The sequence below is a fragment of the Bufo bufo genome, chromosome 4 (genome assembly GCF_905171765.1).
Source record: "Bufo bufo chromosome 4, aBufBuf1.1, whole genome shotgun sequence".
NCBI classification, from domain to species: Eukaryota; Metazoa; Chordata; class Amphibia; order Anura; family Bufonidae; genus Bufo; species Bufo bufo.
The window spans coordinates 199150324-199176320 of NC_053392.1; the positions used below are offsets into that span (position 1 = coordinate 199150324).

At 41.6% G+C, this 25997-nt stretch overlaps 1 protein-coding gene across 1 annotated transcript in view; it reads left to right on the top strand.

The window, feature by feature from the left end:
• Nucleotides 1–25638, top strand: part of PRKCI (protein kinase C iota) — a 111666-nt gene extending 86028 nt beyond the window's left edge. The window contains exons 12-18 of the mRNA XM_040428216.1: nucleotides 2200–2335; nucleotides 10294–10381; nucleotides 13942–14067; nucleotides 15601–15680; nucleotides 16231–16320; nucleotides 17884–17999; nucleotides 23759–25638. Of these exons, the coding sequence (XP_040284150.1) occupies nucleotides 2200–2335; nucleotides 10294–10381; nucleotides 13942–14067; nucleotides 15601–15680; nucleotides 16231–16320; nucleotides 17884–17999; nucleotides 23759–23846 (724 nt within the window). The 3' untranslated portion in view covers nucleotides 23847–25638. The remainder of the gene's footprint in view (nucleotides 1–2199; nucleotides 2336–10293; nucleotides 10382–13941; nucleotides 14068–15600; nucleotides 15681–16230; nucleotides 16321–17883; nucleotides 18000–23758) is intronic.
• The last annotated feature ends 359 nt before the right edge of the window (nucleotides 25639–25997 follow it).

Sequence of the window (25997 nt, forward strand, 5' to 3'; positions counted from 1 at the left end):
CCCATCACGCTTCATCAGGGTACTATATATGTAGAGAGTGCCTAGAATGCATGCTTGTTATGGGTGTCAGAATGTGGCAATGCAAAAAAATATTTACCGTATTTTTTTTAAAGTAATATAATAGAAACTATATGTTTGGTCTCGCTGCAATTGTACTGACCTGCACAAAGAATGTTTTCCAGTTTTGCATTACAAGCAATGGTAAATTAAATGGTGCCATTTTAAAAAAAATACAACTTGTCCGGCAAAAAGTAAGCCCTCATTTGGCTATGTGAATGGAAAATTCAAAAGGTTATGGCTCTTGGAAGGTGGAGAGGAGAAAAAAAATTGACTGTATCCTTAAGGTGTTAAACAGGCCTTGAGGCATGATTTAGGATTACCGGTAAATCCTTTAGGATACAGTATGTCATCTGTGGAGGTGATTGCCCCTAGTCAGTACAGAGCAGAGTGAACTGGTTCTGAACTGGTGAGAGGGCCAATTTGCAGGCCATATTACAGACACTAGTGTTGAGCAAAGTTATAGACTAGTGTTGAGCAAAGTGAGCTTCGGATGCTTCTTTCGAAGTCACATCTTTCAAAACTTTGGAATAATACTGTACGGAGATTCATCTCTGTACAGTGTTGGAATGTATGGGCTCCGATGAGCTCAAGTAAGTTATTTGCGTTATATAGGCTATTTTCGCACAAGCACTGAATCCCGACTCATTCATTTCAGTGAGTCTGGGCACATGAGCCTTGTTTTTCACGCATCATCTTTGCGTTCAGGAAAAATTGCAGCACGTTCTGTATTATGCATTTTTCATGCAGCCCTGGCTCCTTAGAAATGAATGGCGCTTGGGTCAAAAACGGAAGACGTCCAGATGCAATTTTCACTGATGGGTGCTAGGAGATATTGAGGGGTCATCCTTCAGTTTTTCTTCCCATGCATGAAAAATGCATCAAAAACTCGTTGCATCAGTGCTGAAAAAAACATACACACTGAACGCAATCGCAGACAAAACTGATTGAACTTGCGTGCAAAACCAGCCATTTTGCCCTGAACAGATCCCGACTCATTCCGTATTGCTGGTGGGAAAGAGGCCTTAATTGACAAAGAAATGTCATAGGCTGTTACAGTCTCCAAAGAAGTGATGACGTACGGCTGCATCCCCTGCAGACCAGGTAGTGACCTTGGAGTTGCATACAGAGCGTTGTCTTTGTTGAATGGTGTGATTTCTCTGCTTATCTAAGCCCCCAGCAGTACAATAGAGCTGTCATTAGTCCCCTGTTCTCCGCTGACCCTATCCCAGTCTACAAGTCAGCCGCAGAAGGGTTAATAATAATAGCCTGACTGAAATAATATGACATTTTCTCTGTAGTCACTAAGAGCCACATTCACTGACCAACCTATAGCAAACTGAAGGATGACCCCTCAATATCTCCTAGCACCCATCAGAAAATGTGAGCACCAAAAGTGGTTAAACATCGAAAGCAATAATTTGTTACAAACCCGAATGCAACCTGGTAGGAAAATAAACGTCATCTTCTGTTCAATGATTTATTTTTATTTTTTTATTTTTTTGTGAATGCATATAAATAGGAAAACTTTGAGCTAAGATAAGCCAAAATAGTTATAAAAAATAGTGTAATAATTGGGCCTAAACGGGTTGTGATAAAGCTTGGATCTTTTTTTCTTTGTTATAGAGATCCGATTCCTCTGAACACATAAAAACCCGTACTGCCAATTTCTGCCACCAGGGGGCCGATCTGCACACACCTCCAATAGAAGCTCCTTGCCCATCAGCCATGTAGTTGGAACCACTGAGGTTCTTGTAGATTAGGAGGGGGGGGGGGTACATGAAAATGAAGCTTTATCAGGTATACTAGGAAATTGATCCAAATTGTCATTTGTGAGAGTAGGTACACAAGGCTCAGTGTGGGCTGTATATGGCGGCCGCCCAGTGACTGCTCTTTGCATATAGTTATCGTTATGCTATTTGTCCTGCAGACCTACAAAAAGATTTCTAAGCAACGTGCTTATGTCATGCAAATGGGACCAGTCTTTTCCATTTTTTTGGGGGGGGGGATAGTGTGTGGCTGAGCATATTTTGCAACCAAAGTTCAGCACTTGTATGTTAAAATGCGAACGCAATCCACCTAATAGTGTTTTTTGTTCACGTTTTTCCTGCTTGTAATAGACTGGTGCTTTCTTCCCTCCAGGTTTTACTCTGCAGAAATCAGTCTGGCATTAAACTACCTCCACGAGCGAGGAATTATTTATAGAGATTTAAAGCTGGACAACGTCTTATTGGATTCTGAAGGGCACATAAAGCTTACGGACTATGGCATGTGCAAGGTGAGGAAAATGGTTTATGGGATTTGTCCACTGAAGCGATCTCCTCCTCTGTCCACAATCTCTTCCAAGCAAACATGGCACTAGATCAGCCATCAAATATGATGAGCAATGCATGGTAAAGTGGGGGGTGGTCTCTGTTGGGGAAATGAGCTGTTTTTTTTAATGAAAACATAAATTGAACCCCATATAGAAGACCGAACACCACCTAGGTTAGAATATGTGCAATACTAAGCAAAACGATGTCAGCCTATTCTACCCAGAGATTCTTGCATTGTGATAGCATTGGCTGTTAAATGTTGTACATGGCTAGTTTTTGTATCTTTACATGTTTTGTGGCACGTGTGTGTGTAGTGCAGTGTCCTGGTATAATATATACTGTATACTGATGTTATATAGTATCACTCCAGCTCACGTTAGCAGAATGCTATTTTAGCTCTACTATATCTCACATTTGTCATGGTGGTTTTTAGATTTGCACCTGTGGAGCTGCAGGTTCAGGGCTCGGTGGACGTTCCCTGTGAACTATGGTCCCCTCCCCCACTTCTTTCAATTCTGTAGCCTGTCCTCCTTTTTTTTATTTAATCACACTGATATGAGAAAATGCCGTTCTGAAGTCTTATCACACCCTATAACGTGCTGCATGTGAATATTATAGGCTCATTGTAACCACAGATGAATGAACAGTGCTAGGGGGCAGGGGAGTAACACATGACTGCAGGGTCAGAATACACACAGGGTTTGTTTGTAGTCTGCAACCATGAAGCAGCATTTAGCATAAGGCGGGCAGGACGTTAGATAGCTGTCAGACAGCCATCTCTTTACTCAATACGGAGTGTGGAGTAAAGGCTGTATTACACCAGGCAATTCCTTCCTGCTCGCTAGTGGAGGAGACTGCTGCTATTGCATGCCGTGATCTCCTCCACTGCATGGATCGATCACTATGCCATCACTCGTCCCCATGTAGTTGTTTCCAGGGGCATACTGAAAATCACAATTGCCCAATGAACCAGCGTTCGCTTGTTCATCGATTAATTGGCAGCAGTATTAGACTTCCAGATGAACACTAATGAGCGTTACTAGTAATGCTCGTTAGCAATCAGTCAGTGTAATGGCTCATTCACACGAACGTGTGATGCCCGTTTCCGTATTGCGGACCCGCAATACACGGGCACCGTTCCGTGGCCATTTCGCATCACAGATGCAAATCCGGAGATGTGGAACGGAACACTACGGAAGCACTACGGAGTGCTTTCTGGGGTTCCGTTCCGTGCTTCCGCTCCTCAAAAGGATAGAACTTGCTCTGTCTTTTTACGGAACGGAAGGATCGCGGACCGATTCAAGTGAATCGGTCTGCGATCCCCGTGCGGTCCACAGCACGGGCACGGCCTTCACACGTTCATGTCAACGAGCCCTAATACAGGTTTAAGATGCTGCCAGGCTCATCTGGCAGCAGCTTGTATCTGTAGAGAAAAAAGATTGGGCATGTTGAAATCCAGCAACCTGATCCTTCTCTCAGGCTCCTATGTGTCAGGAAACCTCCATACACATTGCATGGTTGGCAGGTCTTGTGGCTGACATACATCTAATGTGTATGGCCAGCTCAAGTCTTAAAGGGGTTGGCCCATCTTGGACCTTGGGGGCACATCGCTACAATATGCCCCCAATGTGTGATAGGTGTGGGTCTCATTACAGGAACCCGTACCTATACTTAAAACGAAGCCCACAAAGTGCCAGAGGGTGCACAGCACATGCACGGCTATCCTCCATTCTTTTCTATGGGACTGCCAAAAATAGCTGAGCAGCGCACTCTGCTGTATTCGGAAGCCCTGTTGAGATGAATGGGAAGAGCACCGTGTAAGCGCAGCCACTTCTCCGTTCACTTCTGTTGCGCTTACGGAAATATCTGAGTCGTTGTGTTCGTCAGTCCCATAGAAATGAATATAGGACGGCCACGCATTCGCGGTGCGCCCTCGGGCACTTTGTGTACTTTGTTCTAAGTACAGGTGGGGGTCCCAGAGGTGGCTATGCCCCCAATGCCCAAGATGGAATACCCCTTTATGTTTGTCAAACTACTAATACTAACATTTCATGCCTCATTCTTAGTTTAAAGTCTGCTGCTATAGAATGTGGCAAAACTATGAAGCGGTGCCCGTCAGTTTTGGTACATCACAGGAGGACTGAACACCAGAAGCTGAAATCTACAGCATTTCCAGGTGTAACTTGCGCTAATTTTCTGGTGTAAATTTTCTTAAATCTATTGGGCTACATAGGCCCCGTGCATGCACCACCCTCTTTAGAAAGGTAATGTACACAGCATAAAATGGGGAAAAGTCACAAATGTTTGTACAAAACGGGCCTTGTGCAGAAATTTGGGACTTTACTACACTGACATAAAATCATTGAAAAAAGTTTTAGGTAGAATTTCTTAAAGTTGCTAAAAAAAAAATATTGCACTGCTGCAAAGAAAAAAAAAAGATTGCTAAGGTGTATATATCCTTTAAGGGATAAATAACATTACTTTTGCTCAAGCTGATTAAATGTTGGTATATGCCAGGGTTGGGGAACCTTTTTGCTGCCGAGGCCCATTTGGACATTTGTAACATCGTTCGGGGGCCATAAAAAATTGTCAACGTAAAAATTTGACCGCTATATTTGGTCAAACATATAAGTGACTTAGGGGTAAGTTACAGAAATTGCGCTTCAATAAAAAAAATCTAGAGCGCTGTATTTTTGTAGCACAAAATGGCGCTTGCACTATATATTACAGATAGTACAGGTGCAATTTTGACCACATATAGCAGTCCTAATTTTGTAACTTGAGAATGTTATATATTTAGTTATTTATTTGGCATTAATGGCAGCCAATCTAAACCCATAGGGGTCCCGAGAGGGGTTCGCCCAGCTTTCACTCTCTCTGCCACTGTCCTTGTCTCTTTCTTTGCTTTTGTCCCTTTCTCAGCCTCAGATCTGCCCCCCCACCTCCATCAGACCCTCCCCAGCCTTAGATCAGCCCCCCCAGTAGACCTACCAACCTCAAATCAGACCCCCAATAGACCCTTCCTAGCCTCAGATCAGACCCCTAATAGGCCCCCTGCCTCAGATCAGCCCCCATCAGATCCCCCACCCTCAGATCAGCCCCAATCGGACCTCAGATCAGACATTTAAAATAAATAAAGAAAATAAACTTATCTCTCCAGCTCCAGATGGCACTGCCACTTGGCATATTCACTTACCCTCCCTGGTCGTCTTCCTGCCGCGCTGTGCTGTGACCTGAGGTTCCCCATCCCTGGTATATGCTGTGTGTAGGATCTGCAGACTTTGTAGTTTCTTTAGGTCTTCGTGAATTCCTAGACTCTATTTTCATGAACTCTGTCTCAGACTCCAGACATAAACTTTCCGTCTTAGTCAGAATGAGTTGTTTCCTGTACTGTGGTTTCCTGCTACTTTTCAAATCTCTAGTAGCTAGAATAGCACTTGAAATCTATTCCAAAATAACTTTTCTGAATATTTAAAGAAAACCTGTCGCCATGAAATGCAGTGCAATCTGCAGGCAGCATGTTATAGAGCAGGATGAGCTGAGAAGATTGATGTATAGTTTTATTGAAAGTGATTCAGTAAAACTTGTAATTTATTCATTTAAACCTTTGTTCGTTCTGAATTTAAGACTACGGCTGTGCACAACTATCAATGACTGACAGCTATCTCTGTATACACACTGACATAGAAAATACTGTATTATCAATCACTGATAAAGATGGCCCTGTGTACAACTGAGCTCAAAAAGAGTAGAGATTTAAAATTATAATTTACAAGTTTTACTGAATGTTTTCCCACATAACTATACAGCCTGTCATATATGAGCCCCACACCGCTTATTCTCTACAGACTCACCCATGGGGCAGGGGTCATGAGCATGTGGGGAGCAAAGGCTACCCATCTGGTCTAATCCCACCTAAGAGCTACTGTAGCACAAACTACTAAAAAAAAATTAATCATGGCTATGAAAGATGTCAGGACACACAGTATCTTGTTGATACATAGCCACCAACTGGTCAGAGTGCCCATGCTGGGCCAAGTACAGGACCAAAGGTGCCTGCAGTGGGCAATTTAGCATCAACACTAGACCTTAAAGCAAATGAAGAATGTGAAGGTTTTTCTTTATCTTGAGCAGGAATACCCCTTCAAAGGGCCTGCTGCTAACATCTTGGTGCCCGATACCACAGGGTACCTTTAGAGGTCTTATGAAATCCACACCTCAATGGGTCAGCTGTTTTGATGGCATGAGGGGGAGTTGCACAGTATTAGGCAGGCAGGTTTATTTCTATGGCGGTGTAAGGCTGGTGTGGCCATTGGACGATGATGTGACGACAACGCAAAATGTGTTTCTGGTTTTTGAGGCAGCTCATATATTCACGGCATGCCTGATATATCGGCAAGTAGGCATTCACATGGTGTTGATAGATGGAAGTCCCATGTGGGGATCTCCCCCTTTTACATTCATGTGCTCTAATAGGGCATATGAACAGGAATTATCAATGTTATTAAATGTAATTCATTATTTTGGCCTCTGTCAGTACTCTTCCTATCTGAGGGCAGCATAAACCGGTAACAGAGATCCTGATTCGAATGCAGGATCACTCACATTTTTTTTTAGCAAGTCATTTTCTTAAACTCTGGGGACCTTCAGTCCTGGTTTCAAGAGCTCCCAGCTCCCCTGGCATTGATTTGGCAGCTTTCTCCAGAAACATAGCATAAGAAGAAGGCAGTCAATCATTTGCGGGATGATGGGGGAGCAGCAGCTCATAAATACGAGTACACCAACACCTGGATCCCGGTGAAGGTGCTCTACAGGGATTTTAAGAGAAAATTTAAATAAAAATTTGACAACAAAAAAGTAAGTGACCCCTGCATTTGAAGCAGCATCTTTATCACTACTTTATTCTGCCCTCAGGGCACCATAAAACTGGTGGAAAATTCCCTTTTAGTTTTTACTGTAGTCTTGTGTTAGAAGCAGGATGAAATCACTACATGATAAGTTTGTGATTGTTCCATTTTATATTTGCACACTTGAGTACGTTAAAAGATTATTGATCCAGAAGTAGAACTGATTGCATTTCATCAGCCAAGAATATTTTTCCCTAGTGTAACATAATTGGTTAATGTAACAATGCGTTACACTGTTGGTCTTCTTACCCTCAACTTTCCGGATCAATACAAATCAGAATGTTGGATATATACATTTCTATATCTATCTGAAGACTTATATTACCATGTTGCTTTCACTTTCATCTTCTTTCTTTTATGGTACAAAGCCCCCATAGGATACATCAGAAAATCACTATTAAGGATAGACAGTGGCCATATAATAGTCATAAAGTATAAGTCTTCACAGTTACATTTGAATTCCGGTAGCCTGATGCGGCTAAAGATCAGGCTACAGGAGCTCATTGTATCAAGCATTGCAGGATACGACCATCTACTGCTGGATCCCCTTTGACTAAAATGCGATCTGGCCACTTTTCCGGTATAAATGGCTGGGTTTTCGCTGGACAAACACCGCTGCATGCGGCTTTTGTCTGGCCAACACCCATCATTTATGCCAGAATGGAATAGCCTGCCAGAATGAGAACGCAACAGTGAACACAGCCTAACAGAAACAGTGATAGTCCCAAACAGTCAGTTCTCATCTTAGATAGCGGGACCCGAGAACAATACAAGGAGTCAAGGGACGCAAAAGCAGGAAAAAAAAAAAAGAGTATGAGGTTGCAAAACATAGAGTGAAACGTAGTCGTATTTGAGTCTAAGTTTTAAATGTGTTAAACTAATCTTTTAAGAATTTTCGGTGATTTTTTTTATTTTTTTTTTATTTTTATTAATTTCACTGTTATTGCAGAATTCACTTTAGTCACTAAGTCTCATAATAGGCTGACACTTCTTGTAGATATCACTTCACGGCAGTCATCTCATTATCAACACAGGGACAAATACAATGACAAGTAACACCTCTAGCGCAAAAGCTGGAGGCACATAACACAGAATGGATGAGAACTTGTTTCCATGCCACGCTGTAAAATCTGCAGGCAGCACGTTCGGCTGTGTTCATATCATGTTTTTGATTCACATTTAACATACATGTTGGATAAAATAGGATGCAAAAGCATAGTATACTTCATTTTTCCATCCTGCAGCATCAAGCACAAAAAACGGATACAAAAAAATGGAACCCTATTGGGGCGGATGTCACTGTATGGCATCCATTGTAGGCATCCGTTTACCTTGTACGTCATATGTATATGTTAAACCTGGCACAAAAAGCTAATGTGAACACTGCCTTGTAGAGCAGAAGTAGCTGATCAGATTGATATATAGTTTTGTGGGAAAAGATTCATTAAAACTTTTAAATTTTTTATATTGAAATCTCTGCTCTTTCTGAGCTCAGTTGTAAACCGTGATTGACTTCTATCTCTGTATACACAGGAAATGCCATCAGTCACTAATAAGACATCCCCCATGTGCAACTGAACTCGGAAAGAGCAGAGATATAAATGTATAAATTACAAGTTTTATTGAATCCATAAAACTATGTATCAATCTGCTCAGCTCCTCCTGCTCTATAATGTGCTGCCTGCAGATTGCAGTGCATTTTGTGGTGCCATGTTCCCTTTAACCATCGAGAATAGCTGATAGACACGGCTCACTCTTCCTTATTGCACAGGTTACAAAGCATGCCTAGATCATTTTCCTATAACCCCCCAAAGACCATCTTCAGTCTTTAGGTTCCTATTTCCATGTGGCTGCTGTAAAGCATGTCATTGAATTATGTTTAACCACAGCTAGTGCAAGATGGCCGACCTCATTAACAAAAACAGAATAAAAAAATTTTTTTTTTATGAAAATGCATCACTATCTGGTTTTAATTGGTCAAAAATAGAGGTGATGTATTGCACTTAAAATGTTGCCTGTTTCTTATTTCTTTGCATTGTTATTGGCCTGTATTTGGTTAGCACTGTTATCCCCCCACCAGCAGCCATTTTCTCCTGTGCTCCCTTGCTGTTCTCCTGTTATCTCTGCTTTATCTACCATTTTGACTCTTACACTCTCCCTGCTTCTATTCCTACTGAAAGTACTTTACCACATTGATGCTGTTTGCCTTTAGTCCAGTAAGGATATGAAATGAATTTGTGTATGTCTTTATGTATATTTCTAGTGGTTGTATTGTCTCACAGTGCACTAACCCATCCCATTTGATGAGTTGAGCTGCCATACCACGTTCTTGATGTAGGGCACATTTCTACTCCTTTAGTCATTCTTATGTGGACTGATGACTGCTCCTTTCCTGTGTGGTTCGGGTAGACCGACCTGCCCAGCACTGCACTATTGTCATGGGGGTAAACTATCAAGATTAGCGGAGCAGTCTTGATCCCCTGTGCTCGAGAGGGAAATGTGCTTAGTTATTAAAGAGCACCGTTCACTTTAATGAGTTATGCACATCACTGACCCTCTGTGTGCCAGAAAGTTAAGTCTTCATCAGCTAGGAGTTGACATAGATTTGAGTTACTGTTTACCCCATTTTCTAGCATAAATTGTAGTAAATTTGCCAAGTTGTGGGGTCTACTACGCCCGCGCCCACACCACACCCCAGTGGTCACAGTGCATCTGTCCTAATGACCGCGATGAACTACTGCACAAAGACGTCAATGTTCTGTCTACATTAAGAAGCAGACACTATATTACAGAAACATTTTACTCTGATTTATATTATGGTCAATGTGACCCCACACTTTACATGGTCAGTATCCGGAAGAAAGATTTGTGAAACGAGGGTTCATTCTTATTGGCAAACCTAGAGCCTGATGTGTGGGTATAAAACTTCTCCTTTATTTCTTTAGACTTGACTGAAGTGCCTTGATGGATTATGAATGTGTTTGCTGATTTCTGTCTTATGTTATGGTTTAAAGGAAGGTCTACGGCCAGGAGACACGACTAGTACGTTCTGTGGTACACCAAATTACATTGCCCCTGAAATCCTGCGTGGAGAAGATTATGGTAAAAAAAAAATGATGCTGTTCATTTCTGCTGGCTGTGGCTTACATGGACCATGTGTGTCACTTATTTAAGACGTCAGTTATTCACTCATATGTGCACATTTGAGCTTTCGACCTAAGATTTATTTTCACCAGATTTTTGAAGTTCAGATTACATGTAATCTTTTAATGCAAAAATCATTTTAAGGCCCCTTTCACACGGGCGAGTATTCGCGCTGATGCGATGCGTGAGGTGAACGCATTGCACCCGCACTGAATCCGGACCCATTCATTTCTATGGGGCTGTTCACATGAGCGGTGATTTTCACACATCACTTGTGCGTTGCGTGAAAATCGCAGCATGCTCTATATTCAGAGTTTTTCACGCAACGCAGGTCCCATAGAAGTGAATGGGGTTGCGTGAAAATCGCAAGCAAGTGCGGATGCGGTGCGATTTTCACGCATGGTTGCTAGGAGACGATCGGGATGGAGACCCGATCATTATTATTTTCCCTCTGAATACAGAATGCATAGTAAAATGGTGCTGGAGGGGTTAAAAAAAAATGTAACTCTCCTTAATCCACTTGGATCATGTGATGACCAGAGTGACGTCACCACAGGTCCTATTCAGCAAAGGAGACAGAAGGAGATGCCGGGCTGCACGAGCAAGTGGACTAAGGTGAGTTAAATTTTTATTTTTTAACCCCTTAATTTTTTTTAACCCCTCCAGCGCTATTTTACTATGCATTCTTTATTCAGAATGTATTATTTTCCCTAATAACATGGTTATAAGGGAAAATAATAGCAATCTACAGAACGCCAAGCCCGAACGTCTGTGAAGAAGTTCGGGTTTGGGTACCAAACATGCGTGATTTTTCTCACGCGAGTGCAAAACGCATTACAATGTTTTGCACTCGCGCGGAAAAATTGCGGGTGTTCCCGTAACGCACCCGCACATTTTCCCGCAACGCCCGTCTGAAAGAGGCCTAAGGCACATGACTGTATAAGATCACCCATTTGTTTCAGCATCTCCCATAATAAAGGGTTGGTCTGTGATGAGACGAGCCCTTTAAGTGTGGCAGCACAGTGGCTCAGTGGTTAGCACTGGTGCCTTGCAGTGCTGGGGTCCTAGGTTTGAATCTGACCAAGGACAACATCTGCATGGAGTTTATATGTTCTCCCCATGTTTGTGTGGGTTTCCTCCCACACTCCAAAGATATACTGATGGGGAACTTGGATTGTGACCTCCATGACAGCTTCATGCTTATGTCTGTAAAGCCGATTATGTTAGCGCTATATAAGTGCATAAAATAAAGAGGACTTGTTGCCAGTATAAAACCACCTACCTACCTACATATGATGCTGTCACACCCCCATTTCAACTATATCGGGGGCGCTAGTGCTGGTACACAGTATACATCCCCAATTCCACAAAATTTGGGACGCTATGTAAATAAAAACAGAATGCAATGATTTGCAAATCTGATAGACCCATATTATTTTCACAATAGAACATTGAACACATATCAGATGTGTAAAGTGAAACATTTTACCATTTCATGAAAAATGAACTCATTTAGACCTTGGTGTCAGCAACACATCTCAATAAAGATTAAGACGGGGCAACAAAAGGATGGAAAAGTAAGTGGTACTAATAAATAAAATAAAAAAAAACAGCTGGAGGAGCAGTTTCCTACTGAGTCACATGACTGGGTATAAAAACAGCATGTTACAGAGTCTCTCAGAACTAATTGATCTGTGAAAAACTCTAAAAATTGTGGAACAACTTCAAACAAATTTCCCTCAAATTCAATTTGCAAAGACTTTGAATATCCCAGTATCTACAATACATAATATCAAGATTCAGAACATGAATTCCTCCAGATTCTCTGAAGTGTCAAGGTTGACTGTCAGTATTGGATGCTCGTGATCTATGAGACCCCAGGTAAGATTCTGCACTGAATATCCTGCATGGGGTCAGGGACACTTCCAGGCATAATTGTGTGTCATGCAATCCATGAATGCAAGTTAAAGCTGTTTCATGCAAAGAAGATCCAGAAACATTACCGTCTTCTCTAGGCCGAAGCACATTTAAAATGGACGGAGGCTAAATGGAAAACTGTCCATCAAAATTTGAAATTCTGTTTGGAAACCACGGACACCGTATGCTGTGGATTCAAAACGAGAGCGACCATCCAGCTTATCAGTGCACAGTTCATAAGACTACATCTCTGATGGTATGGGGTTGCATTAGGGCCTATGGCATGGGCAGCTAGCACATCTGGAAAGGCACTGAACAGTATACAGAGGTTTTAGAAAAACATATGCTCCCATCCAGACAAGGCCTTGTAGACATGGCCATCAGGGAAGGCCTTGTATAGCTCAGTAAGACAATGCTATACCACATACTGCATCCATCACAGCAGCACGGCTTCACAGAAGAGTCCAGGTGCTGAACTGGCCCGCCTGCAGTCCAGACCTTTTATTAATAGGAAAGATTTTGTGCATCATAAAACTATAAAAATACAGCACAGAATGCCCAGGACTGTTGAGCAGATAAAATCCTTCATTAGACAAGAAAGTGACAACATTCAATTCCCAAAATTCCAGCAATTGGTCTCCTCACTTCCCAGACTCTTGTTAAAAGAAGAGGGGATGCTATACAACTTTGAGATGCTGCCATTAAGTAAATGAATGTGAATTTTTTTATCATGAAATAGTACAATGTCTCACTTTCTGATATGTTTCCTATGTTCTATTGTGAATAAAATATGAGACTGTGAAATTTTCAAATCATTGCTTTCTGTTTTTATTTACATTGTACACAGCATCCTAATTTTTTTTAAAATTTGGGTTGTATGATTCAGGCAGTGATTTTCCAAGGGGACAGCCCTCTCCCATTCACTAGATATGCATGCTTGGACGAACCAAACATAGATATGTATGGGAAGGTGGAGAGAGATGGCTGTACACATAACCTCTTTAATACATATCTAGTGAATGGGCACGTACATTAGTCAAATGGCCAAATCCCGTAAATGACACCAACTTACAGAGTAGTGATCTATACCGTAGAGAGGCTTTTGGCACCAACAATATAAAAGTTGCTACTTAAAGTGTAACGGTCATTCCTTTTTTTTATTTGTGTAATGTATTGGGGCAGCGATACTGACCATTTTTGTAATATACATTAATTACTAAAATTGGACATTTCTATTATAAAAATAGCCCTAAAGTGTCCCATTTTGAGCCTTAGCAATGCTCCTCTGCCTTCTGTTTACATGACACAGTCAATGTTAGCAAGTCTCCACTGTTATGTAAACAGAAGACAGAGGAGCGTTGCTAAGGCTCAAAATGGGCCACTTTAGGGCTATTTTTCTAAGAAAAATGTACGATTTCAGTAATTAAAGTATATTACAAAAATGGTCAGTATCACTACCCCTACACATTACACAAATAAAAATAAAAAAGAATGACAGTAATACTTTAAAGTATTTAAATTATGTGAATTATTACTAGTTTTGAATGGAAGATAATGCAACTGACTTATAGTTTTTTCCTTCTAATTCATGTCTGCCAAAGGTTTCAGTGTGGACTGGTGGGCACTAGGTGTCTTGATGTTTGAGATGATGGCTGGTCGGTCTCCGTTCGACATTGTGGGGAGTTCAGACAATCCAGACCAAAACACTGAGGATTTCCTTTTTCAAGGTACAAGCCATGTACTGTTTTATCATGTTGGCTAATAAATAAAGTAAGAATGTGTACTATAACTCTAAATAGATTTCTGTGCTATTATAGGGTTATTCCATCTTATGTGGCACGTCACTAGAGTAAGTCATGACTTCATAATTATTAGGAGTCTCACCTCTGAGACCCCCACCTACCCTGAAAATCAAGGGATGCTGCACTGATGTAGTACTGTATTCCCAACACTGCAGCCAGTCTGATCCAAGTGAAGCTGAGAGCACCACTATGTAGGGAACAGTTAGAAGGGTGCAGTGCTACATCGGTCCCAATGGTTGGACCTCTACTCGGGGCCGGTTTTAGACAAAATGTGTCCCTGGGCAAAATCTTGTAGTAATGTGCTAAAAACACAGTCTGACGTCCAACATCTGACACCCCCGCCGATCATAAGTTGGAGCAGACGGTGCGTGCTGTTCACTGCTGCTGTTCCATAGACATACAGCAGTGAGCAGGAAGAGAGAAAGGAGACGGCACGTGCGCACAGCGCACACAGTCTCCTCAAACAGCTGATCGGCAGGGCTGCCTGGTGCCCTTACAGTACCCTAGTAGCTATAATATAACCATAATGCTCCCAGTGGCTCTAATGTCATGCTCCCCACTAGTTCAATATATAATGCTCCCCCCCCCATATCGCCAGTATATATATTTGTACCCCGTAGTCCCAGTATATAATGCTCCTCCATTCCTTCCCAGTCGTGCCAGGTGTATATAATTATCTCCTTCCCCCTCCCTGTTGCCCCCAGCAGTGCAGACATTTGGTATAAAAAAAAAAAACACCTCCCTGAGATGATCACAGGTCCTTCATCCCTCTCTTCTCTGCTGAGCCCCGCCTCCTGCAGGTGACATCATGGCAGGTCCTACAGCTCCAGTAGAAGAGTCAGTTTGCAGAGCAGCACTTTGGTAAAGTGCAGCTTTTCAGCTGTCCACCCGTCCGCTCTCAGGGTCGTTCAGCTTAACAGCAGCATTGAAGCAGGGGGCCCCTTAGAGGATGTGGGCCCTGGGAAATTGACCAGTTTTCCATCCCTAACGCCCTGCCTCTACTGATAATAAAATGATGGGACATCCTATCAATATGCCATCACTATATAAGACGATAACCCTTTAGCAAATGGAGCTAAAGAGGCTGGAATTGGAACAAAAGGGGAGATTTATCAAAACCGGTGCAAAAGGAAACTGGCTTAGTTCCTCATAGCAACCAATCAGAGTGATGCTTTCTTTTTCCAAAGGAGTTCTGAAAAATGAAAGGTAGAATCTGATTGGTTGCTATGGGCAAGTGAGCAGTTTTCCATTTCCTCCGTTTTGATAACTCTCCCCCATTGTGTATATCTAAAGATTTAGTAGAAAGTTGCACTTTAGGACCTCTTTAATTTCTGTCACATTGATGAGTGCTATCATTAACGTATGCAGGGGAGCTTTATGTATTTCAATAGTGAAATGTTTATTTCTTATTTGGGAAAAATCGTCACTGTTTCTTGACATCATTTACTTTTTTCTCAGTTATTCTTGAAAAACAGATTCGTATACCCAGATCTTTGTCAGTGAAAGCAGCAAGTGTTCTCAAAAGCTTTCTGAATAAGGTGAGCCTACCTACCTGAGAATATCTCTGTGTAGTTACCTTGTGTTGCTTTCTGGCAAACCATGCATTAGTTCTTCTGCAAGAGATTTATCAGAAGCTGCAACATCTGTGGGCAAATGTGCTGCAGGACACCATGCAGAACCTGTATGCCTCCACGTCCAACCATATCTCATCTTGTATCCAGGCTAGAGGAGGCCCAGCAGGATATTAGAGCCTCCTTTCAGCCTCCTGTACAGTTTTCCCCAATACATTCACATATAGAAAGTTTCATTCCATTACAACATTTTTGGTCCGTGAGAATTTCAAGAGGTTAGAGACCACTGTTCTACACAATGCAGTGTTTGGTGCTTTAGGAAGTTTGATGAATGAATATTTATGATGGGAAGCCCCAGTTTTCATCATAGATTCCGTTTAAGATTGCGTACATATTTTGTGCGCACGCTGTGAACATTTGAGCCATGTGTCCAATCAAGAAAAAGCACTTATTCATTCCAGTGTTTTTCTGTATTATAATTGCTCCGTAAATGTGAATATATCTTTATGTACTTCAGGAACCAAAGGATCGCCTTGGCTGCCATCCGCAGACGGGATTCGCTGATATCCAGGGACACCAGTTCTTTCGCAATGTTGACTGGGATCTGGTAAATGCATTTATTTTTGGCAGTCCTCTTTACCCATGTTTCTCTATTGTAGTAAGCGTATTCTTTATATCTATTAATTATTGATGTTCAAAATGAAAATCTTTTCCAACTGCTTAGGCTGAGTTTATATCACCGTTTAGCTTTCCGTTCTTCTGATCAGTTAGAAGAAGGGGGGGGGGGGGAACAGGATCCTGTAACATAACTGATCCTGTTGCATCAGTTAGGGACGCAAATTGCGGTCCTCAATGCACGGGCACCATCCGTGCGGCAGGCGCATGGGGATCGCAGACCTATTTACTTGAATGGGTCCGCGATCCTTCCGTTCCGCAAGAAGATAGAACATGCTCTATCTTTTTGCAGTGCGGAAGCACGGAACGGAACCCCAGAAAGCACTCCGTAGTGTTCCATTATTCTGTTCCGGATTTACGGACCCATTGAAATAAATGGGTCCACATCCGTGATGCGGAACGGTGCCCGTGTATTGCGGATCCGCAATACGGCAATGGGCATCACACGTTCGTGTGAACGATCCCTTATGCATAGGATTGTATAGGATCCGTGTTTATAAAAAAAAAAAAAAACTGATCCTGTGGCATCAATTTATAATTTTTTTTAGATGGGGAAAAAAAGTGCTGCATGCAGGACTTTTTTCTGTCTAAAAAAAACAGATCATAGACGGAAATTGCTAAAACGAAAACTGATGCAATATAGGATCCTGGTTTGGTTTTTTTCCTGCTCTTCTGACAAATCAGAAGAACTGAAAGCTAAACGGAGATGTGAACACAGCCTTACTAACAAGATTTTGTTCATCTAAAATGTTCCATTTAGTAGTTCTGCAGCCCTTCTTATGAACACTCGGCTACCCTGGGCAAGTATTATGTCTTAAACGGGTTCTCTTGGACTTAAAAATTAATGTCCTGTCCTTCTTTATGCTGATCATGGGGTCCCAGAGTTATCCCCCACTGTTTAAACATTGATGGCCTATCATTGTTGAAGTCCTAGAGAACCCCCCTATAACTTGGGCATTCATGTGTCAATGAGCTGTTTTAAGAGTCACCATTAATAATACAAATAAACCTAAATTCTACAGATACATGACCTGCATAAGCCTACCAAAGGTGCACCACTTTAAAGGGGTTCTCCACCTTGGACAATCCTTTTTCATTAGAAGGGTAGCACCACGACTTAAATCTCCAATGATCCAAAAGCAAGTATTTAATTTGCCTTCTGCACAGCCCCTGGAAAAATGAAAAATTGGATATGCTGAGTCCTCCAGAGCATCAGATGCTCTCATCAGCTATCCTCCATTCTGACTGATCGATAACATCCTGAACGAGACACCCTCGCTGTACTTGGCTCAGAATCCCCTAATGGTGTATTGTACCGTAAATCAAACAACCCCTTTAAATGACCCCCCATGTTTGACAAATTCACTGTTGAAAAATCTGATTTATTTGCCCTGCCTATCAATGTCGGGCAGTATATATCTTATAGGACGTTTGGAAGATGATGTTTGGCTTAATACTCTAGTGGTTAAGTTCATGTTTTTTGGTTTTATTTTAGATGGAGCAGAAACAAGTGGTTCCACCCTTCAAACCTAACATATGTGGAGAATTTGGTTTGGATAATTTTGATGCACAGTTCACCAATGAGCCTGTTCAACTCACGCCTGACGATGAGTATGTTTACCTAAATCAGTCTTCTTGGAATAGGACAGGGCTTACAGCAAGAAAGCAAAGCTGTATTGTAATAAATGACCCCTAAGTGTCTCGATAATAGCCCACTGCCTATAGTAAAAAAAAAACAAGTGTGATGGCTGTGCTAAAAGCACCCAACCCTATTCACCCAGAGCCTAGAAAGTCACGTGGAGCAGTTCCCTGGCTCCTTGGAAGCAGGACTCTTTCTGTTTGTAAAGGTCCAAAGACAGGGCTTTATAGGCCACCTGATTTGTACTTTCTGGGTACGATATAATGAATGCAGTTGTAGACCAGATTATTATAGGATATACTGTAATTGCTTTAACAGTCTGTGATGGGAAAATCCCTTTAAATTCCTTAGAAGGGTACCCTTAAAGGGGTTGTTTAAGATAATAAAAAATCTTGGACACATCCCCAAATGGTCTAAAACAGGGATGCCCAACCTGTGGCCCTCCAGCTGTTGCAAAACTACAACTCCCTGAAAGTTGCAGGCTGTCCAAGCATGCTAGGAGTTGTAGCTTTGCAACAGCTGGAGGGTCACAGGTTGGGCATCCCTGGTCTAAAAAAACAGGTATACTTACCTGTTTCTTGCCGGTCTGTCATCTTACCATGTCTTCATTATAAACGGCATCTGTCACGTGCCAGTACACAGCACATGATTTGATGCTGCAGTCACACTCTGTATACCGGTACATCACCAGTGCAGTTTGTACACTACCAGCACAGAGAACAGCTCTGGAGAAAGAGGTAAGTATACCCTCTTTTTATTTTAGACTGTTTGGGGATGTCCTAGATTTCCGAGAACCCCTTTACCAGTAGAAACAAGGTATTGTCGCTTCCCTAATCCCAGGTGATCAGCTGTTGCTGGCCAGACATTTCATGCAGGGTAGGTATTGCGTTGCATGGCAGTTATTCAGATTAAATTAAATTCTGCATTTCTTGATTGGCATTACCAGGTAGTAGTTTGCCTTATAGAGTTTTCGAATAACATTATAATTAATATTGGGAAAGCGTCACAGAATTGTATTGTAATACTCCTCTTTAGGCTGCAGGGATTTCAGATTCAGTGAGATTATAGGGAATACCATCTGAAAGCCTTGATTCACAGGGGGGTTTACATTCTCCAAGGATTTTCTTTTCTAAGGAATCCTACTGGCTGAACCTCTGCAGCACATTCAACCTCTGATCCTTTTTCTCCCCGTATACACCAGGTAGTTAAGGAAAACAATATTTTATCTGTGAGCTGTTCAGCAATATAATATTCTCCTTCAGAGAAGGTGGGAGGTAGAAAGAAAACACTAATGAAAAAAGGAGTAATGGGAATCGGCCAATATAAAAGCCTGGCTTCTCAGACAAGTGAGCCTACTGCAGAAAGCAGCGTATACCTAGAAGTACCAATAAAAATAGATGCGTATGTTTGTGTGTGCGTAATAGATATTCTCTTATATACATTCAATATAATATTCTTAAAGATGAATTCAACCGAATTAGACATTAAACCCACAATAAATGACTGTACTTACCTACCTGTTTGTTCCGATCTAGAAGAGGTATAAGTGTGGGGATAAACTATTAGCCTCTATTTTTACCCTGCTCTTTGTAAAACTATTCATGTTTTTTCAAATTTCATGGGGCGTAGGGAACCTGAGCAGACAAGTATTTTCAGGTCTGGCACAAATTTGGATTAGAATTATGGACTGAACTTGATAACTTCACAGCATTAAAGGGGTATTCGCATCTGGACATTTATAGCACATTCACAGGATATACCAGAAATGTCCGATGGTGCTGATCCCACCTCTAGGCCAACTCCTTTCTCTAGAACAGGACCCTGTTAGAAATGGAGAGGATGCTGCAAATGCTTGATATTCTCTTTTCCCTGCTATGGGCCTTCCGAGTATAGCACGCTTGACTCCAGTAACCACGCATGTGCGGTGTATGCTCCTTTCTCGACAGAAGAGATATCCAGAGGTGGGACATTGGACATTTCTGGCGGTGTGGACCGGAAACTGCAATTCTTTTGCATCACAATTATCCCTGCCATTCCATCCAACCCCTGGAATACACACACATGCTATGGGTTTACTACATAAGTGCAAGTATTGGACCCTGGTGGTCAATTGAGAGATGTACCTTTGCCTTTGATGTCACAGGACTTAATATCTGACATATATCTGTGTATGGGAGGTGGTCCCTGATGATATCTAAATTATTGGTTCAGGGTACCGCACAACATCATAAGCTATTTGCAGGGTATCACAGGTCATGGATATACCTGATATATTTCAGGATGCCAGTATGTATGTATATGTGTGTGTGTATATATATATAATATATATATATATATATATATATATATATATATATACAGTACAGACCAAAAGTTTGGACACACCTTCTCATTCAAAGAGTTTTCTTTATTTTCATGACTATGAAGGCATCAAAACTAAGAATTAACACGTGGAATTATATACATAACAAACAAGTGTGAAACAACTGAAAATATGTCATATTCTAGGTTCTTCAAAGTAGCCACCTTTTGCTTTGATTACTGCTTTGCACACTCTTGGCATTCTCTTGATGAGCTTCAAGAGGTAGTCCACTGAAATGGTCTTCCAACAGTCTTGAAGGAGTTCCCAGAGATGCTTAGCACTTGTTGGCCCTTTTGCCTTCACTCTGCGGTCCAGCTCACCCCAAACCATCTCGATTGGGTTCAGGTCCGGTGACTATGGAGGCCAGGTCATCTGGCGCAGCACCCCATCACTCTCCTTCATGGTCAAATAGCCCTTACTTTCAAAGTTTTCCCAATTTTTCGGCTGACTGACTGACCTTCATTTCTTAAAGTAATGATGGCCACTCGTTTTTCTTTACTTAGCTGCTTTTTTCTTGCCATAATACAAATTCTAACAGTCTATTCAGTAGGACTATCAGCTGTGTATCCACCTGACTTCTCCTCAACGCAACTGATGGTCCGAACCCCATTTATAAGGCAAGAAATCCCACTTATTAAACCTGACAGGGCACACCTGTGAAGTGAAAACCATTTCAGGGGACTACCTCTTGAAGCTCATCAAGAGAATGCCAAGAGTGTGCAAAGCAGTAATCAAAGCAAAAGGTGGCTACTTTGAAGAACCTAGAATATGACATATTTTCAGTTGTTTCACACTTGTTTGTTATGTATATAATTCCACATGTGTGGATGCCATAGTTTTGATGCCTTCAGTGTGAATCTACAGTTTTCATAGTCATGAAAATAAAGAAAACTCTTTGAATGAGAAGGTGTGTCCAAACTTTTGGTCTGTATTGTGTATATATAATATATAAATATATATATATATCTCATGAGATTTATCTGGTTTGTTCAGATTGCCACAGTACTGATCTGATATTTTTTGTAGGTCGTTCTTTACTTTGGGTTTTTGTTTTTTTCTTTCTTTACCCCTAGTATTTATATGGATATACAGTCAGGTCCATAAATATTGGGACATCAACACAACTCCAACATTTTTGGCTCTATACACCACCACAACTGATTTGAAATGAAACAATCAATATGTGCTTTAACTGCAGACTGTCAGCTTTAATTTGAGGGTGAACGGTGTAGGAAGTACAACAGTTTGCATATGTACCTCCCACTTGTTAAGGAACCAAAAGAAATGGGACAGAATAATAATCATAAATCAAACTTTCACTTTTTAATACTTGGTTGCAAATCCTTTGCAGTCAATTACAGCCTGAAGTCTGGAACGCATAGACATCACCAGACGCTGGGTTTCATCCCTGGTGATGCTCTGCCAGGCCTCTACTGCAACTGTCTTCAGTTCCTGCTTGTTCTTGGGGCGTTTTCCTTTCAGTTTTGTCTTCAGCAAGTGAAATGCATGCTCAATCGGATTCAGGTCAGGTGATTGACTTGGCCATTGCATAACATTGCACTTCTTTCCCTTAAAAAACTCTGTGGTTGCGTTTGCAGTATGCTTTGGGTCATTGTCCATCTGCACTGTGAAGCGCAGTCCAATGAGTTCTAAAGCATTTGGCTGAATATGAGCAGATAATATTGCCCGAAACACTTCAGAATTCATCCTGTTGCTTTTGTCAGCAGTCACATCACCAATAAATACAAGAGAACCAGTTCCATTGGCAGCCATACATGCCCACTCCATGACACTACCACCACCATGCTTTACTGATGAGGTGGTATGCTTAGGATCATGAGCAGTTCCTTTCCTTCTCCATACTCTTCTCTTCCCATAACTCTGGTACAAATTGATCTTGGTCTCATCTGTCCATAGGATGTTGTTCCAGAACTGTGAAGGCTTTTTTAGATGATGTTTGGCAAACTCTAATCTGGCCTTCCTGTTTTTGAGGTTCACCAATGGTTTACATCTTGTGGTGAACCCTCTGTATTCACACTGGTGAAGTCTTCTCTTGATTGTTGACTTTGACACACATACACCTACCTCCTGGAGAGTGTTCTTGATCCGGCCAACTGTTGTGAAGGGTGTTTTCTTCACCAGGGAAAGAATTCTTCGGTCATCCACCACAGTTGTTTTCCGTGGTCTTCCGGGTCTTTTGGTGTTGCTGAGCTCACCGGTGCGTTCCTTCTTTTTAAGAATTTTCCAAACAGTTGTTTTGGCCACGCCTAATGTTTTTGCTATCTCTCTGATGGGTTTGTTTTGTTTTTTCAGCCTAATGATGGCTTGCTTCACTGATGGTGACAGCTCTTTGGATCTCGAGAGTTGACAGCAACAGATTCCAAATGCAAATGGCATACTTGAAATGAACTCTGGACCTTTTATCTGCTCATTGTAATTGGGATAATGAGGGAATAACACACACCAGGCCATGGAACAGCTGAGGAGCCAATTGTCCCATTACTTTTGGTCCTTTAACAAGTGGGAGGCCCATATGTAAACTGTTGTAATTCTTACATTGTTCACCTGATTTGGATGTAAATACCCTCAAATTGAAGCTCTGACAGTCTGCAGTTAAATTGTGTCGATGTCCCAATATTTATGGACCTGACTGTATTTCCATTGTGATACTGTCCCCTGATGAGCTTGTGCCTGTTGGCACGGTGAAACGTGTTGGGAACAAGCGTTGTATACTATCTGGTTTAGTTTTGGTACATATATACACCTTTTTTTTTTTTTTTTTTTTTTTTTATATAACCAAGGTTAGGTGTGAAGTACCTACATTTTTTACGTGACTACTGGACATGAACACTCTCTTTTATACGATGGTGAGGGGATTCTTTTCTGTGTTAGGGACTCCGTAGGGTAACTAGGAGGTTCCTGAAACGGGATCGCCCCTATCGGGGCGGCCATTCCGTTTTTAGGTAGGGTCTAAATAGTAATAGGGAAAGGAGTAGGGACACATCTTTTTCATAATGAACCCTGCGAGAATATTAAGCAAAAGGAGGTAATTAGAAGGTATTTTAGTGAGTAATATTAAAAGTTTTATGTTTTAGTGGTGTTTTCTGTGATACTTGTTTCCTTCACTCCACTAATTGCATCTATCTGACCTTTTGACGGTCAACTAGTCAGAGCTGTAACTGACTCTCTTTCTAATAGTCTAATGATTACACTGGGCTCTGGGACCACCCTTTACACCCGTAATTGCCACCGCTGATAAAAGCTTGCATCTATTTTATCCATTTTACCCCCTGCTTGGTGTGATTGCACTGTATTTTACACTCTGCATTTACAGCTGATTATTAAGATTCTCCTTTTTTTTTTTTGCAGGGATGTGGTGAGAAAGATTGACCAGTCAGAATTTGAGGGTTTTGAATACATCAACCCGCTTTTAATGTCTGCAGAAGAATGTGTATGATGGACGCTACAGTTCTGTACGTTGCTGCTGCCACTGCAGTGCCTGGGCCTCTTTCTATTGCACATAGACCATCACTGTACTGGCACCCAGCCTGACATATGGCCGGGCACTACTGTACACCAAGGAATTTCTATCTCCCTGTTACTATAATGCCATGTATTTATCATATGGACATAAACTGTGAACATTTTCACACACTATAAGCAGGATGTGAATACATTTTTGCCATTTGCTTTCTTTCTTACATGTCTTGTTGCTTATAGAAGTATTGGATACTTCTTCATTTTGTTCAGGACCTGAATGTAATGGCATTTCACCTTCCTTTGGAATGAAGCTGAATGGTCTCTCAGATGAGATTGAACGCCAAAAAATATGGCGACATGCCAGCAATGTGTCCTTTAGCGAGGTTAATCCATTTCTGCTTCTAGCCTACTAAATGGGGTATATATAACATTGGGTGTCGGAAACTAAGAAAATCGGAGTATTTCATCAGTGATTCAGTCCTGGGCTGTATAATTTTGTAGTCTGTTGGAAATGACCCGCCGTGTCACCAAGCCGAGCTTTCCATGCGATATCCATGCCGGTATTGTCATATGTAATACGTGGGGGTTGTGCTTCATATACAGGTTGGCATCATATGACTAGTTCAGTCTGCTAGGTAAGGCTTGCATATGTCATTCTATTCCATGTCAGTGGTTGATAAAGGGAACACTAGTAGGAAAGTGAGTTTACTGTAAATGTATATTGGTGCCAAATTCACTACTGATGTATTATTTTGTGGCAGACATGCTGCATGCCTTTCTTAAGTGAGCTTATTATATGAATGGCTATGTTTTCTTCTGCGAGATCAGCTTATAACCTGCGTTGCTACATTTTTATAGTGTTCCTAGAGATAGTATATACTAATTGCATTCATTCACCCGTTTTCATCTGTGCTTCAATTTTTACATTGGGCTGAGATAACATAAGCTTTTGAGATTCTGGCTCTACAATGATGCAGTGTGTGAGCTCAGAGGCCTGGCGATTCCGGGGTTTGCATACATTGGCTATCCTGTGTATCACTGATGGAGAATGCAAGCTATGTCCGCATCATTACTGTGCACAGCATGTTAGATTTCTGGTCTCTGACTACTTGGGGGGAGGGAAGTATTCCCATCAAACATGGTATTTTCTCTATTTTAATCTGTCAGATTTCCAACAGAAGTGTTAATGAGTTTCCCTAAATAGTGCCACAGTTCCTAGACGTGTGCGGCATGCTGACTTCATTAATGCAGCATTAATAAACATGCTTAGTACATGACGAGCTTTCTTTTGTTTGCTTGGTCAGACAGCCTGACAAGATATTGATTGTGATGTGTTAGGTTAGGGATGGCTGCCAAGTATATGAGATGTTCAGAGGAAAGCGGTGGTAAATTGCACCTTCCATGTTGGGTATGAGGGTGTGCTGCTTTGCAGTCCTCCAGTACTACATTTAAAATGGGATTATTTCACCATTTATTGAACTTGTTGATTTTGCTCTAAGTAGCTTTACATTTCATGCCGAGCACTCAACGTCTAATGCAGTGACACTGAAGATCTCATCTGTCACTGAGGGTGATAAATGACTACAAACTGGAAATTCTTGCAGCATGTGGATAACCTTTTTTAAGAAGCCCCAATCATCTAACACAGGGATGCCCAATATGTGGCCCTCAAGCTGCTGCAAAACTACAACTCCCAGAATGCCCAGACATCCTCCAGCTATCAGTCTACAGCAGGGCATGGTGGGAGTTGTAGTTTTACAACAGCTGGAGGGCCGCAGGTTAAACATCCCCGATCTAACATATGGGAGGTAAATAGGAATGAGCGAATCTACTTCGGATGAAACATCCGAAGTCGATTTGAATAAAACTTTGTTTCAATACTGTACGGAGCGAGCGCTCTGTACAGCATTAGTATGTATTGGCTTCGATGAGACGAAGTTATTACTTCGCGAAGTCTCGCGAGACTTCACATAATGACTTCAGAAATTGATTTATACTGTAAATAAACATTTCCCGAACTCGGGTTTGGTTCTAAGGTATATTCGCTCATCCCTAGAGGTAAACGTGAGCATTATCACAGATTTCATGTCAGCCCTTTTTATAGTTGTATGATACACTGCGACGCATG